The 17,654-nt window shown below is 43.0% G+C and overlaps 1 protein-coding gene across 12 annotated transcripts in view; it reads right to left on the bottom strand.

Moving 5' to 3' along the window:
* celf6 (CUGBP Elav-like family member 6) overlaps positions 1–17,654 on the bottom strand; it is a 136,074-nt gene that overhangs the window by 37,829 nt on the left and 80,591 nt on the right. For 7 of the 12 annotated variants that reach the window (XM_051380278.1, XM_051380285.1, XM_051380279.1 and 4 more), the window contains exons 3-4: positions 11,492–11,540; positions 2,031–2,159 (exon numbers count right to left, since the gene is read on the bottom strand). In XM_051380278.1, the coding sequence (XP_051236238.1) occupies positions 2,031–2,159; positions 11,492–11,540 (178 nt within the window). The remainder of the gene's footprint in view (positions 1–2,030; positions 2,160–11,491; positions 11,541–17,654) is intronic. The other 5 variants (XM_051380284.1, XM_051380280.1, XM_051380283.1 and 2 more) reach the window with 2 other exon arrangements.

Here is a 17,654-nt window from a genome sequence, read left to right as displayed (position 1 = left end):
GAGCACAACATCTCAAAAGAATTGGAAGTGCTACAGCCTCATAAATTATAGTGCACATTTGAGTTTTTGAATTTGATGGCTCAGAATGAGTTGGGGAAAAAGGAAAAAGAGAGATTGTATTGCTTTCAAGCCAGAGGATCTGCACTGCCTTTTGAATTCCCGGGGTAATAATATGTATGCATGAATTCCATCCCGCTGGATGGGTGACATTTATAACACAACTTAATTATAGACCTAAAAGCCATCTCTCTATTTTTCCTGACAATTCGAGGCTCTATTCAACTCTGGCAGCAAGTGTTGCACTTTGAAAGTACTTTGAGGAGCAGTGCCATAGAGAGATGGATGTTAAACTTCTCGGCCTTTTTATTGGGTGAAGAGGGGTGCTGAAAAGCTTCTGAGTAGCATAAATTTACATCAACAGGGGACAAAGCCTCCATCATGGAACAGATAGCACTGTCAATTTCAAGGTCTGTCTCATTCAAATTACGCGAACCTCATCCCAAGCGAGGCGACTGGCAAAATAATTTGCCGTAACATCCCGTAATGATTGCGTGGGACTGTTGCACTGTGAGTGATAGGACCAGATACCTGTATATGAAACCTTTGTCTGGTGGTAGCATTCATAGTTAACATTGCTCTACATTCTTCTATTTCATAGCAGTGAAAGAAAAGGTGATGATCAAGCCAGTGATAATAGAGACAAATACCAACACAGGAAGCGTATGGCATGTGGAAAGAGGAGAAAGAAAAAGAGATGAGATGTGGGGTGCAGGAGGGTGAAAAGGAGTGAAAGCGCGAATGAGGGAGAAAACTAGCTCCTGTCTGACACAACAGCACAGGCCTTATTTCATTTTATATGCTGTCAATCAGCTTGAGGCATCTGAGCAGACAGGAAGAGAGGGAGTCGGACAGGGAGGGAGAGGATGCGAAAGAGGAAACAAGCCAGGGAGAAAGAAAGGTAGTGGGCCGGTGGGGCGACGCAGAGCAATAGACCTGGGATTAACAGTGAGAGGAACAGATGTTGACACAGATAGGTGTGTGGTTCAGTATAGCCAGCCTTTCTCTTTGATATACTCAGAAGGCTCCCACATTATCAACCCTTCTCCCTTGCCTTTCCACACATCCTTTTCACACATTCAGATGCTTCGTATAGGAGAATAAATCACAGTCAACAGAGAAAAAGGAAGGTAGAGGTTCCGAGCAATATCATTGGCATTATCGCTCAAAATATGGCTGTGAGACAGAGATCCATCAAAAGATGATGGGGGAGCCTCCCGCACTCTCAGAACAATCCCACCTGCATTGCACATTTCACAGCCATCTTTAATTTGACCACGCTCTACTAACTAAATAGCACATAAGCCACAGACATGAATGCATAAGCTGTTCCTGAATGCAGGCAAATCTGCCGCAGAGTGAGTGACAGCAGCAAAACCCAGAGCCTGGCTGCTTTATTTACAGTAGGACATTATCGTCCAATGGTGTCTCTGGGGAGGGATGACGGGAATGTGGGAAACAAACATGATTACACCCCTCCGCTTTTCAGATAACAGGAAGAGGAGGAGGAGGAGAGGGGTGAGCAGAAAGAAGAGGTGTTGTGTGATGGATCTGTTGAGTACAAGCCTAGTGTGAGAGGAGCTGCCGTGATGAAGAGACAACATAAGAAGAAGTTCGGGAGGGAAAGAAAAAAGGAGAGAGGAAAGAGAGGTAGAGTGAGAACAAAAAAGGGAAATACAGAAAGTAGTGTGAAAAGGAAAGTGGGAGGAAGGAAGTGTTGGAGCACAGTGACAATGAGGTATGAAAGAAACGCGAGCAAGATACATAAGAGGTGGGGAAAAACAAAATAGCTGAAGGGGAGGATGAGTTATTCAGAAGAGCAGAGTGGATCGCAGACAACGTCAATGAGTGTGCAGTGGGTAAAGCATGGTTCTAAAAATGTGATGAGTAGAAAGAGAGACACGTACAGACAGACAGAGGGATTAAGAGGGACAGACAGGGAAAAAAAGAGTGGGAGGTGTGTGGGCTCTGACCCTTACTGGCCCCATCAGGCCCTCGCAGGACGGTGCACTCCTCGATCTGGCCGAAGGTCTCGAACAGCCTCCGGACGTCGTCCTCACTCTGCTGCTTGCCGAGCATTCCCACAAACAGCTTCCTGTCTTCTGGATAGGAAGAGAGGAAGGGGGAGGAAGAAGGGGGAGGAAGGAGGGAGGGTGGAAGAGGGAAGAGAACAGACAAATGCTACAGCTGATGGCACCGTTCTGCTGAGCTGAGAGGAACTTGTGCAACTCAACACCCCCCCCTCCCCTTTTTATCAGCAGTCTGCTGTGTTGAGCCTACGCTGCTGCTGCTGCTGCTGCTGTTGTTGTTGTTGTTGTTGTTATTGTTGTTGATCTTTCTGCTGTGTGGTGTGCCACCCCACCCTTGTATGAGGGAGATGTATTCCTGTTTCCAGTGAACTATTCAAGTCTGCCACAGTGATGTTTGATAGAGATGATGTTTGGAGCGCTGTGGGTTTCAGGTAAAGGTAGAAAGAGAGCGCGAATATTTTGCACAGGTAGACAAACTGTTAGATCGTCTGGATGCTTAAGTCACTGAGATGAAAGAGAACATGGAACAAGAACATGGTACTACATTCTCTCATCACCAAAGGAGTAAGAATTATAATAAGCAAGAGTAAACTCTGCAGCACATTCTATCCACTGATAAACAGTGTCCTAGCTAGTTATTATAGTTATCATAGTCCTAGATATTAAAGTCTGTACTTTGTCATCCCCTCCACTTTTGGTTGACTATTGCATGGAGACAAAATTTAAGGCAGTCATACTTGTACAGTATGAATGCCTATAGAAAAATTTAAGTCAGGAAACAAATACTAGAAAATGAGCCAAGTAGAAAAAAAAAAAAAAATGAACATGATTCTGCGCATTGCCCAGTGTTGGCTGCCCAGAAATAACTGACGAAGATTCTCAGTGTAAAATTGTTTGTGGGTAATTATCAGCCAAAGGTTTGCAGATTTGTCATTTTTCAACTCCCAACAGTTGCAAACAAATAATAAACTAAAATGAGACTCGATTCATATAGTGCAATTCAGAGAAAGAATGTGTTTTCCCACTATTTTGTGCACACGCTGCATAATTCTACATATGTTGTGTACAAGTTAAAAAGTTATTTTTCAGTACAACGTAACCAACGTAACCAAAATAACCACAACCATGACGTTTTGCTTTCACAGCCCAGTGATTAAGAACAGTGTTTGTCGAAAGCATTGCAAAACATTTCAGCCATAAAAGCTACGAGATTTAGTTCTTGTGCCTTGAAACGAAAGAATGACTAAGCATTGCAGTAGGTAGTTCTTATTGTGATATATGAATATGTGGTTTAATTAGCTGAATCTAGTGTGATTTAACATCTTGGTTCATGTGAGTACTGACTTTTCCCAGTTTCCCAATTTCCCAAACAATGCTCAACTAGAGTGAAATGTGCAGGGTTGCTCTTCATTAAATTAGAAGGGCAGCTCCACCTATATCATGTCATAGTTGCTTCCTTAGCTCCAGAGGGGGGCACTCTGGCACAGACATATGGACTCTATACTACAAAATTTTGGCCAGTCAGAAAGCCAGATTTTTCTAATTAATCTTTCCAGTGCGCTGGTATTAGACAGAGCATTCATCTTCTTTACATCTTTTACATTATGCATCCCCTATTCCACTGTGTTGTGGAATGAAATGGCTACTAGCAAGAACCTATCGCCAGAACTGATGGAAAGTGGCAGGAAGAGGAAGAAGAGTTTATTGGAAATGACACTGTTGATCTTCAGTGTGAGTCATTTGACTGGTAGGGAGCGTGCGAGGAGCGGGGAGGAGCAGAGGGCGATAGCATCACCTGGGCCTCGACAGATGTGACGCCTCCTGTACCTGCCAGGCCCCATTAGACGCAGCTGTTCTAAAAATAAAGCATCAGGGCTTCCTTTTTGCAGCGGGGAAATCGGATCCTGTTCCATTCCTGTAAAGTTCAAATGAGACACGTGCCTGCTACCCGCTTGGCCACACAAATGAGCACCTGCATAATCAATAAGGCCATGCTGCCTGGTCTCTACTGCTGGTGTTGTAGCTGTGGTGTCAGTCCATGTTCCTGTAGTCACGCCTCACACAGCAGGAATTCTCAAACTCACCAGCTGAAGCTGGTGCTACTGCTCATTACTGTTCCTCCTACCTTGGAGCTCCAGGGTTGGAAGTGGGCGAGAACCCCGAGGAGATCAACACAGAGACAGCCACTTAAACTGTCGACTGGGATTTAGCAAGGAGCGACAGGAGGACAGACATCTAGCTAGATACTGGGCGTCAATGGAGGGAGCTGCGCAGCTGTAAAGTCAACCCTGGACAGGTGTTAGAGAGAAATGAGCCTGACCCCTGTCCATGGCAGAAAAGGTGAAACATGAAGTGAGGCAACAGCCCGTCTATAGCGCACGTGACTTTGACTCAGTTGTCCCTCCATCTTTCACATTTTCACTGAGGTGTCACTATTACAACTTAAATGGGCAGAGTGCAGTTTTACAGGCCTCCTGCAGTGTGTTAATGTTTTGGGACAAAAGTCTCATCTCGGTCCTGGCCCGAGGAGATCTAATGGCGGCTTTACAAGGCTAATTAACAAGCCATGAGCGAAGTAATGAACTTTCCAAATGTGCTGGCAAACGCAAAAATAAATTACACCCCAGTGAAGGCATTAAAGGAAGTGTGAGTGTACTTGGGAGCCTTCCTTTGGGAGAGCCACGGTGAGAAAATGAATTTGGAGCTGCTATCTTTTCATTGCCTGACCTAAGAGTGTCTCAGTCGGCACACTGCATGCCCTGGCCAGAGTATAGATTGCTATTAATTAGTCCGCTTTGCACCTGTCTCCATAGTAGCTCTTATTGGATTTTGCAAGTTCCCGCTCATCTCCTATGGCCACTCGCATGCGTTAAATTGGCATTTTATGAATATGAATAAATATCTTGTAATGCACCCTCTGCACAAGGAGATGACTCCGTGACTCCAAAGAGTTATCCATTAAAAGTGGGGAGAGGAGAAAAAGAAAAAGAATACTCCTCTCGAGTACAGTCATGTATTTGCATTAAAAGGGGTGAGGACCTTCCTATGGAACTGTCTGAGGATACAGAAGTATGACAAAACTCATTGAGCTGACTGTTTGACCTCTTTGTACTTATCTCTCATTGAGAGGGGCTCATCTTATCCCTCTAACAGAGCTGAGCCACACAGCTGGAGAACATTTGAGCTCTACAGCACTTCTCTGCTCTACTCTAAAGAGACCTTTGTAATCTGCACTTTCAAACCTAGCCACTACTTTAAAATAATAATGTGTGTGCGAGTGTGTGTGTGTGTGTGTGTGTGTGTGTGTGTGTGTGTGTGTGTGTGTGTGTGTGTGTGTGTGTGTGTGTGTGTGTGTGTGTGTGTGTGTAGTTAGGAAGCCTGACTATAGCAGTTAGATTCTTTGTGTCATTGCATCTTCAAATATTACTAATTAATCCATATATCTCTGGAGCATTTCTGCTGTATACATTAAAATGTAATCAGATTCAAGGATACATAGGCTATATAAAAATGGGTTTAGGTGTATTGATTTTGCTTGTCAACACATGCTTTCATATTTTTTATTATACTTATGTATAATAAATAATAATAATAATAATAATGTATATTGTGTGTATATAGCATACCAGTGTCTATGTGCGTTTGTGTGTGAAGGCAAATAAAGTTTCAGGCCTTAGCCAGTGCACGCTTGCTTCCTTTTGCACACAAAATAATCCACACATCTTCTTTGTTTCCCCCAAGTGCCTCATCTCCTGACTGGAGGTGAGAGCAATTGTGTTGAAAATGTTTCCATGTCAGTCTAAAGCCATGTCCAAACTGAGGTGGCATGTGGACAGCCCCATTTTATGAATGCAAATAAAAAAGGAGATCAAAAAAGTTATCAAAACACTACTGACATCTGACAATTGCTTGTCTCAGGAAGCCTTTTCATTTCAGCGCCCGGTATATTAAAAATTAATGGATTTTGCACAGACGCCATATGCTGTCAAGATTGATGCTTCTCTCCATGGAGTAAAGTGCTACTTGTGTTGTAGGCTGCAGTATATGCATATAGATCGTGCTTTACTTTTTCCTTTCTCCTTTCTTGTCTTTCTGTCTCTCTATTGCTCTGTATTTCTCTCTTTACCCTTTATTGTCATCCCTCACCCTACTGTTTCTCTCTAGGCAAAGAATCAGTTACTGAGAAGTCTACTCCTCAAAAGTTTCTGCTTTTGTTTGCCAATAATGGGAATATTCTCTTTAAAGAATTACTCTCCTGCTCCTGTGTCGTGGTACATTTTTTTTTTTTTTTCATGATTCTATCACTTACTGCCCGTTGGCAGTAGTCAGGGAAGCTTGCTAGTAGTAAGTGTTCAGAAAGCATGGACAGCTGCATCCAACGATAAAAGATGCCTGCTAGGCCGCTGGGTGCATTTCAAATGCAGAGTAATGTTCCAGGCAGCACAACAGAGAAGTTGTGCTTCTTATGGTCTCATTAGAAAAGCCTGATGCTGGTGTGCAGCTGCCTGGGAGGCCCGCCACCAGTCACACTCACACATGTAGGCGTACAGACCGGGTGTACAAAATGTTGGAAACGGCTTCTTAATATTGAGTTCATCATCTACTATATGTTCCAATAGAGTAAAAGCAGGAGTCTGTTTGGAATCAAAAGGTGCCATTTGCTTTCAGAATAGGCTTTTAGATAATGAGCATTAGACATTTGCACAGTATGGAAAGAAAAACTAATAATAATCACATATCACAGATGCTCTTTTGTTATTGCTACTGTTATAACTGTTTAAATATGTGCTTGATAGTACTCTATAGAACATGCTACATTCTGTTTAAAATTTGTAACAAATCAGGCATGTCACAGAATAACATGTTTGATCATACAACAATAATTGTATTACCTGTCATTTTAGAATTATTGGATATGTAATTTTTGATGCTGCATAGTGAGAGAGAGACAATTACTTGCTATAATGGCAATGAGTGAACAGGGTGACTGAAAGGTAACCACATGAGATGAATTTCAGAATTGACCAGAGAAAAACCACATAAAGACAAATGGAAGCATTAAAACTAAAATAAAAATGTTTCTGATGTAACTTAGACATGTATCTCACATCGTGCAATTGCTGGTCAGCATTAAAAATATGCCTACAACCTTTCCTTAGCATGGAAATGATGCACCCAACCAACAATTTTCCAGGTTGAGACGGTTTACAGTGGTTTTCTTGTTTATTGTTGTTGTAGTACAGCAAAAGTATGGTGTTTTATTCCGAACTGATATAATGTTAGAGTTAAAAAATGCTCAAACTGTATGTAGGATTCACTGTCAATATGCACAGTTCACTTGCAGTATTGAAGTTAATGTATAAAGTGCAATGTAATGTACTGAGGTAATTGTAAAACGACCTGCATGATATATGATTGGTTAAGCTGCATGTCTCAACCCCCACAATCATTCCTTTTGTCTTTACGTAACACCTTCAACAACATAATAAGCCCCATTCTGCTTGTAACTCATGTTTAGTTCCTACCCAGCTAACACAAGTAATTAGACCCCATCCCTGTGAAAATGATGTGCAACCACACACTAAACCTTTCTGCTGCTGGTCCCAATCTGATGTATGCAAGTGGATTATCCAGTATAGTGAGGTGGTAAATGGAATAATCAGAGGAGAACAAACATTCAAATTGTCAGTGTATCAGGCACGATGAGAGGATACAGGCTTCGTGTTTGTAAATACACTACTTATACCACTCGAGCTGTGACATCCATTTACCCAGGGGAGGGGGAGGTGAGCTTTAAACATTCTGGTATGCAAAACAATTGAGGAAACTTTTGAGAAATTGCCTGTTGCGGCTTCTGTCCAAATATTTTAACTCCTTCTTTTTCAACATTAGAAATATCTTCTCTGAGGGCAAGGCCCAATCATGGAATTCTGCAAAAGAGTCATTTAAATTAATACCTTAACCTTTAATACCTTGCAATGGTCACTGTCAGGAAATTCCTGAATTCTTTTGTCTGTCCCTGTGTCTCTGTGTGTATTTCTCTGCACACACGTATCAGCTGCTGCAAGGGTTCTTCTTGACTTTTCAGAGTTTTGCACGATCGTGTCCAGAGGCACAGAGGGATCTTTTGGCTTCATTTGCATGTAAAGTGGAGCGCGCTCTTCTGTGGGCGTGAGGGGCCTCCAGACAGCCCCTCCCCTGTGGCCTGCCAGACTGAGCCAGCCAGCAGCCCTCACTCTTCCCCTACCTGCTGGGGTGGGGCATGACAGCACAGTGCGCAACATCTTAAGGTCCTGTCAATCTCTTCACTGCCCGACTGGGGTCAACCTTGTGAAGAGCAGCAGGTTGGCAAGGACAAACATGACCCATTCACAAAGACTCCCCTCAGCCAGACAGACAAAAGGCATGGACAAGATATTAAAAAGGCTCACAGAGCGGCTGCTGAGTATCAAATGCAGCAATTGCAATGCTCCTGGCACTGTATAAGTATCCAATAAAATAAAAGTATAGGGATAAGTATAGGGAGCTAATAAACAAGTAGGGTAAGGAGACTATGTGTAGACAAATGCACTGAGAGTGGCACTTTGTGAAAAAGTCAATGTTGATGGAGGTTGCTGGGCATTTCGGGAGAGTGTTGAAACCGTCTTATCAGAGTTAATAAAAGGAGAGGGTGTTGCTGGCTGACCCATCATCTCTCTTCTCATCAGTGTGGTCTCCAGTCTCACAGCAGTGGCTAGAGGAGTGGGACCTGGCTCCAAGATTGTGTTTAGATAATGGCCATCTCCAATCATAGATAATCTGGCCCCATCTTTTCTTCACAGACATAGCGGCAGACAAGGTCAGGGGGAAAAAGATTCCTGGCGAGGCGAGGAGGAGATAGGGATGGGGCGGCTCTGAGATGATTTACTGCTGAGATTCACTCAGCTGCCTCCATCACCCTCCGTTAACTTTCTCATCCTGTCGTCTCTTCCCCTCTCGCTCTTTTTGTCTTCCATCTTTCACTCTCTTGCATTCCTCCATGGGCCTTGTACTGAATCCCCACCTCTCTCTCTATCACTCGCTTCATCTCTCCCTTTGCACTGCAATACCAATGAGACAGAAGGAAGGAAAAAGAGAAAGACAGGAGGCAATAGAGAGAGAGCAAGAGATGTCTACTTTTCCTCATTTCTGCCCCTTTCGAGTTGAGGAAAATTGCTTGGGTTTCAAGTAGAGATATAGTATCGTGTCTGTTCCTGCACTGACCACCGAATGAGTGAGCAGACGACCCATGCCTCGATTGTGTCTCAATATCTCTGAGTTGAAATCATGGTTTGATCGAATTGGGTAGAAAAAAAGTGAAGTTAAGCACATCAGATAAATGTGGAGTTTGTGGGGAAGAGGTCAGCTGATTCAGGGAACAGAAATAGATTTAAAGGCTGTGAAGCTCCCCTCCCATGCTCCATTCTTTCTTGATAATCCAAGGAAAAAATAAAATAAGACATGAGTCATTGTAATAGACAGCCAGAGAATCAGCTCTGTGATCCACAATGGCAGCCGAGCGGCAGGATTTTGTGGCACCGAGCCCCCCTAGTCATTTTCTGAGCTCTGGTCTTATTCCTCCTGACACTCCCATATCCCCAGAGAGAGGATGTCTCTCAGGGACACTGTGAACAAAAGAGGGGCTACTGGAGTCTCCAAATGGAGTAATGGGCCCTATTGCCTGCACAGGCACATAATCAAGACCCCTGTACAAGTTCCCATGACAGATAATTGCTGATGTCTTGGTAGTGATAAATGTGATTCCATTCTAGAGGTGCAAATGTCCCAGTTCAGCCGTGGGTTTGACAATCTAGAGGCCCCACTGGGACTAGTGTACCTGACTGGTCCACAACCTTCCACAGATGAATCCCTCGCCACTTTCTCTCCTTTAGTCAGCCCTCACTGGGCTGTCTATTTTCCTTTAACCACAGGCCTTCATAGTAAATCTCATTTCATTGTCAGCAGCGACTGTGGTTTACTTCCCTGGCCTGTCTGCTGACTTCCTGTTGCCATTAACGCTCAATATCTCTGTTGGGGCCTGTCTGCTTGGTCTTATTTCATTCTGTGCTGTGTCCTATCCTGTCCTCCCATATAGAAAGTTCATCTGACAGACTAGCAGGGGCTGTGCCAGCCTAAGAGCCCTCTGTATTTCATTCACACTGCCTGTTCATCTCCCTTCTCTTTCTGCTGAAAAAGGGTAGTAATTGATATTGGGACCCATCTATCCTCCCCTCTTAAGCCCAGAGATCCAATTTATCTTGGTGAGAATGCCGATTGGCTCTCGCCCAAGCCTTGTCGGTCAGACTTTGCCTGTTTTTAGATGGCCGTTAATTAAAGTGCCGCCATGACAAAAATAAGATCTACATGGGGGTGTGTGTGGCAATAGCAATGGGCCATCTGATTCACACTTGACCACATAAATCAGTGAAGTGGCTCAGTCTAATCTGACCTAGGCAGTCTAAATCACCACTCTGAAATGCAAGCACAGGGCAGACACAGACCGGTCCAATTAGATCCAATTCCATCCATGTAAATCTTTAACTGGCTTAATCTGCATTAACCTCACTGATGTTAGTCACAAATGGCTCCAGAATAATCTAGTCAATCACCATGTCAGTCAGACTAAAGATGGTGGGAGGAGACTGCGCAAGAGAAACAGTACAAAGTCAATGCAGAATTGCACATTTGCTTTAAATAGGTGGGTTTACTTTACTAAAAAAATATTCTTTTAATACAAATGAGCTCATCTAATTTATAGAAAGTCAGAAACGCATTGAATCACACTGAATATGACTCAAATAACTTTTAGGTGGTTTAACTATGATTTTAGGGAAGTGATGCTCTGATTGCTCGACCAAAACAAACATATTCCAAACTCCTTAAATCATGATATGTTCTACTTTCAGAGACTTATATTATCTCTTCCCTTCATGTAGCGGCTACTAAATGACCAAAAGTAATAGCTCTGTGGTGTCCATAAGTTTGTGTGTTTGTGCCTATCCGTTTGTGTTTGGGGTGTATTCCCCTGCCTCTTATCTGTAACCAAACTTTACTACACTCTATGGTGATCAAGGGATGGAGATCTTCCCATTCTTTTCAGTTATCTCTCTCTCTCTTTAATTTCTCTCTCTTTCACTCCATGTCTATCTGTCTTGTCTTTGAACCACTCCCAGTGACTGTGAACCTGAGACAGCCCCTCTGCTGGCACAGATGGGAAGTCAATAGAAGCAAGTGACCTATATTACGGACTACTCTACTAACTCCCAGTGTGTCTCAAGTGAGAGCAGAATATTAAGGATTGCGTGTGTGCTGTACCAGTGTATTTGTGTGTTTGTGTGTGTTTTTTAAGGGGGGTGTGCAACAGAGACCAGGAGAAGGTTAATTACCTCCTCGTCCTTCGCTGTCGGCTGGCTTCACCTGGATGGGCCGGTTCATCTGGAGAGAGAGAGAGAAGTAGAGGGAGAGAAGGAAAGAGAGAGAAGGGAAATCCCAGGTTAGCACAAAATGATAGGAGCAACCGCTACAATATGTGAACTGGGAAGAGAACAAGTGAAATGTGGCAGTGTTCCTGGCGTTAATGTCCAGAGTTTGTCCTGTTCTGAGAGCTAAACGCAAAAATCAAACAGTGACGATGCCGTAAAAGAGATAAATCTGTGCAGTGCTCCATGCCAGCGTGTTTAATTAATCCAGGGCACTGCCTCTAGAGATGCCTGAATTCCCCTCACAGTTCAGCAGAATTAGCACTTTTCAATGACGGAGCCACACTGGGTGTCAGATGGCACTTGGAGATTAATGCCATTACATCAGCCACTCCCAGCCCCACAGGGAGAGGTCCTTTCAGGCTGGCCCTTGCTCTTCCTGTCCCCTCCTGGCTCCAGACTCCTAGTCACCAGCTATATCCTGCTCATCCCTGACCCTTAGCAATCCCTCTTTTTCTGCCTCCATCCCTTCCTTCTCCATCTCACCTCTCTACCCAGAAACCCCTTTTGCAACTCATAGCCAATATGCCACTGGTCTGGACATACAACCCCACCCTGCCCCAGCCTCCTCCTCCTGGAAGCTATTGAGAGCCACCGAACAGCGTAGCTGTGAAACAGCTTGTGAAAGGTTAACAGTCGGGAATCGATAAACAACCTTTGAAGATCCATTCTATAGTGAGGTGAAAGCAAAATGTTGCCAAGCTAACATAAAAAAACCCTTTTAAAAACTGCCTGCCGTGAATAAAAATTCCCCTGGTTCTTTTTGCTCCCCTGTCTATGGTTTCATTTTTTCGCACTCCCTGGAGTTTGAATATGAAAACAGAAAAACACTCGATCTTGTGCCTTCTCTGAAACAGGAATAATATCCCCTCTTTACTCTGTGAAAAGGGTGGGTGTTAAGAGCCACCCTTGAAGACCCTTGCTTATTGAGGCTACCCACGCATGTCATATTTGGCATTGTGTTTTATATTTGGCATGGTGTTTTTCTGGCTTCAATCGGCAGTGGGCTTATCTTTCTAACTAGGCCATGCGGACAGGTCCAACATGTGAGTACCAGTGAATGGCACATGGTACTGCCCCCTCAGATCAGTCAGCTAGGGCAGCACAGTGGGTGTTGGGCCCTCAGGCAACACAGCACTTGACAGCAGTTGACCACGGCCAAATATAGACCTAAGACTGCTGGACATGTATAGACAAGCGTATACATGGCGACACCCTGGGGACGTAATGTACTCATCTAGCAATATGCTGTGACACTGGAACAAAGCTTAGAGAGATGAGCTGCATCACAAAGACAAGCAAAGGAAGCCGTGCACACACACACACAGATACATAGACACAGGGGCAGTCACACTCATACAAATAGACCTGGGCACACACTTATCTCCAGATGTAAATGATAACTGTAACTTTGTCTCCAAATATGGAAAAACAAAGGCAAAGGTACAAATAAGCATCATCTGTTGTTCTTCTTAAGGTGCAAAACATTGATAGTGTTTGACTTTGCAGACAATAACAAACAAATACTGTAAGTCAGCACTAACTGGAATTATACCTTCTTCACAAATTTCCTTTCATATTATAGTATGTTGGGGGATGCTGCCTTACGGTTACAATGACCATCCTTAAAGGTCATGTTATACTCTGTCAGTGTTTGATGAGTTGAAGCATCACTGAGAAAGACACTGACCTGTTGACTCACTGTTAGTCACTCTGGATAAACATCATGCGAATGCTAGCAGCATGATTCTCACAGATATTATGTGTCCTTTAACAGTTATTAGATTACATTAAAAGTAAAGCAGAGGTGATAAATTAAAATTCAATTGTGATTCCAGATGTTTGAGCTACAGTCCTTACTGTGTTGGGGGCTGGCTTACTTTGGCTCTGGGAGAATGGAGTACACATAGAGTCCTGGTGGTTTGGTTTGTGTTTATAGTGTGGATCAAGGGCTAAAGGGGCCCTTAGCATCATTATTTTCACCTTTGTAGGGTCTTAAACCAACCATTCTACTCTTTCTGGCTGGATAACAGCCATCCATATTGCACTGAATAGGTTTACTTGTGAGTCTGAGGTAAAGTTCAGGTAGGGTGAAGCACTGATGTATGTGAGTGTGCAGTGGGGAGAATTAAGGTCAGTTGGAGCATTGTAAGCAGTAAGTTAAGGTATGCTCTGTGTACATATTGTAGGTGTGTGTCTTTTTACAGCAGCTCGAGTTGGGGCCAGAATTTGTCTCACATAAGAGGTTTAGGGTAGCCTGAAGTCCCAAGATCCCTGTCCAGTGATCAGTCAGCTTCCAGGTCTTAAACAGCAGCGATTGGTCAGGAGGCTTCATTAGTAGCCCCTGAGCCACTGCAGCAACAAGAGTCATTAGACAACCCAAAAGTACACTTGGGGTTGCTAGGCAACCGAGCGGAGGTGGCCGGCAGGCAGTCAAGGAAAGCTGGCCGTTGGTCTGCGGGCTGTTAGCCAACCAATTGGCACTCCTTTCTTTCTTCTTTTTTTCTTTACTTGGTCCAAGGAGGTCATAGTGATAGGGGAGGAAAAAAGATTTCTCAACTCCCACCTTCCAGCATGTCCCACTTTCATGTCCCTTTTTAGTGACTGTGACAATGAGTTTTCAGAGCGAGTCTGCTGCAACTTCTGCTCCAGCTTCCTGCCAAATTATGGAGTTCAGCTTCATGCCAAACTATGGAGTTGTGAGTAGCGCTCACATGAAGATGGCAGTAGTTAAGACGTCTACTTCTTTTAGCTACTTTATAGTTTTACTCTACATAAATTTTTCTTGTGCAAACAGAGAAAATGTTTCTAGTACAGAAATCGTTGACTTTACTTTACTTTTATCCCCTTCTCTCTCACTCGCTCTTTTTCTCTCTTCTTCTCTCTCTCTCTCCCACTGTCACACATACACACACAGAGGCACAAAAAGTCTAGGGGCTCAATAACAGCAGGTGGCTTAGGTGACATTTTAATCCCTTATTACTGAGTGCAGGATTAGCCAACAGATCAAGGCAGAGTTAATTATATGAATTCATCAGAGGCTGGGCGAAGAGGCAGCCTGCTTTCCCCTAGGGCCAGGACCCACCCCCAACCCACCACCCACCCTTTGCACACACACACACACACACACACACACACACACACAAATTCACACACACACACACACACACACACACACACACACACACTCACTCTAAGGAAGAAGACAAGTGACATTCTGTCTGTCTGAGGAGCTAGCTAGCTTCTTGTTAGCATTGCAGCGGCAGAAAGCTAAGATAACACATACAGTGCAGCCTCCAGAGATGCTGTAAGACAAATGACATCTACTACCTTCCCGTTGGGCCCTGCAAAATGAACTGCATAGACATTGGAGAGGAAGACTACAGGCTTTTTCAACCTACAGACGTGTGGCTGCCGAGGCTGAAAGGAGTTCAACACCCCCCCGTCTTGCTTTATCTTTGTCTCTCTCTGCCCCTTTGGCCTCCAAAACCAATATGCTTCCCACCACAGCCCCGTAATGGGTTGATCAATGCTGACAAATAGGCAGCTCATGCTGTCTTGCCTGGGAACTCACAGCTCTGTGCCTGTGTGCTGCTGCACTTAGAGAGGCCATCTCTCTTTCTCCTCTTCTCTCCCTTTTTCTGTCTCCCTCCTTCTTTCACTCACTTTTTTTCCTCTCCATATTCCCCCCTCCCTCATGCTCTATTTCCTTTATGTCTATACATTCACTTTTTACTTTGTTCTAATCTCCAGAGGCAAATCTATACTTTTCATTCTGTTATGATGAATAAAAGTCGGCTGAAGTCACGGAGGGGTGGGAAACCAACAGCGTGGAAGAGAGGAACTTGCTTACATTTTCCAGGAGAGGACTGTGTGTACGTTTCAGAGTGTATGTGCGTGTGTGTTTGTATCAACACACATTTCAGTCATCTATCTTTGGCTAGTCTGTCTGATTGATAACAGTGCAGTGGAGAGAAAGAGAGACAAGGACACTGCTGGCCTTTGACCGTGTTTGACCATGCTTTGTGAATACCACTGCTCACAAGCAAGCAAGGAGAAATGCTATCTACCAGACACTCAATTAAATACAGAAAAATGTTCTCTCAGAACCATAAGAAAAATGTGAGCAGTTCATCCAATGTTGAGTCTCTCTGGTTGTATCTCTTACACTTATTTTCTTTTTAGATTCCTAGCATTATCCAGTGTGAAGATGAATTTTTAAGTGATCCGAATATATATGAATGAATTTAAATGCATTTATTTTTGTAACTCAATGTCAGTTGTTACCTTCTATTTTATCTTCTTCTACTCATCTACCCATTTTAGGGACATGTTAAACAACTATGATTACTTAACTGTATCTGCTGTAATAATGTATGCATCAGACAGAACTAAATACAGGTGATAAAAAGATAATACCGATGTCTTCTGTGTAGATATTTGGTAAAGTGAGCACTGGGCTAAATCCACAACAAGCTCTTTGAGTGCTGCTCGTGCAAAAAATGTCAAGGCACTCTGAAAAAGGCAGCAAACTAAATGCATACAATACAAAATGAAAGATATTTCCAAATGATGGTTTAACTTGCTAGCTTTGTCATATTGGGTCCTGCTTTAATTATACATTTACAACAATCCACGCAAGTGCCGCATTCACGCTTGAAAGGTGAGTTGGGTGAAGTGGGATATTAATAGGGGGGTGTGGTGATGAATTATTACCTTCTCAGCCAGTCACATTACTCATCTCATAACTTTGAAACAGCTGTTTTAATTACAGTGGCACATGAATAATATGGCTCACCAAATTAAGGGAAGATTGTTGACCGGTTGGTACCTCTAAGATGAATTTACGTTTGTGGACATGCATATCATCAATGTAACAATGCATTGTTTTACTGTAAAAGAGACTTTGATTCAATTTAACCATATGTACAGTAAAAGTAGTCAAATAAAAGTAAAAAAAAGTTACAGGATATTGTCATTTGGATTGCTTTTAGTTTTCTCTGCTTAGGAAATGAATAAAGTTAAACTCATTTAGTTTTGGCTGCATCTATATGCAACAACAAAGCCACTACTGCCAAAACTGTGAATGAGCATTACTCTGTTTGAGCCTGCATAAACTCACAATTACAACAAAATAATGCTGTTTACATGACTTCCCCTAGAGAGCAGCAGAAATATGATTTTTTTCCCCCGAAACAATTAACTTGTGTCCTGACTCACCACTGTAATATTTTAACCGAAAGAGTTACACCACTCCATGATGTTCATTACAGCTACAGATGAAGCTCTGTTGCAATTTGAACTGCATTTAAACATAGCATACAGAACTAGTTTCCGTTTCTCTCTGTTGAAATAGAGGCACTGCTGCTATTGTTCCAGTGAAACCCAGCGATTGGTGGGTTTTATGATGTATACATGTAAACAATTTTTCATAAAAGATAAACTAACTGGACACATTTATTCCGCAGCTATGACCTTTTCACAGTGAAATGTTACAAACAAATAACAAACAAATAAGTGCAAAAACTAATAATGATACCAGTTTAATTAATTTCTCTTTGCTGTTGTTTCATTTCACCTCCTCTCATTACATCTCAAAAATCTGATACTGTTTCGTTTTCAAGTCATCAGGTACCATTCTCTTGATAAGCCATCCATTGTTTGATGCATCTAATTATCATTCTGCCGTTTGAATTCATTGGAGCTGTTGATGCCATTTACAGCCTTTTAAGCTCAATTAAAGATGTTTAATGCAGACTGACTTTTCTTAAAGAGCCAACAAAGAGCAGGTGGTGATGGTTGAGACAAAGAAAAGTCACTCAAAGAGGACTTATGAGGATGCTAAGAGCCTCAACTTTGACCACTGTACAACTACACTAAGTGTCCTGACCTCTGTCATTATTATTTTTTCAAAAATAAAAAAAACACAGCATTTTGAAATACAATTATCTCACTGTTGGCCAATCCCACTGGCTTGCAACCTCCCAGATCCTGCACAGCCTGTACTGTACCAGCCCAAATAACTGCTTCCATCACCCATCGCTCACACGTCAGGACATCCTGCCCCTCA

Source organism: Dicentrarchus labrax, unplaced genomic scaffold (assembly GCF_905237075.1).
Source record: "Dicentrarchus labrax unplaced genomic scaffold, dlabrax2021, whole genome shotgun sequence".
Taxonomy (NCBI): Eukaryota; Metazoa; Chordata; class Actinopteri; family Moronidae; genus Dicentrarchus; species Dicentrarchus labrax.
This window is presented reverse-complemented; position numbering and strand designations above follow the sequence as displayed.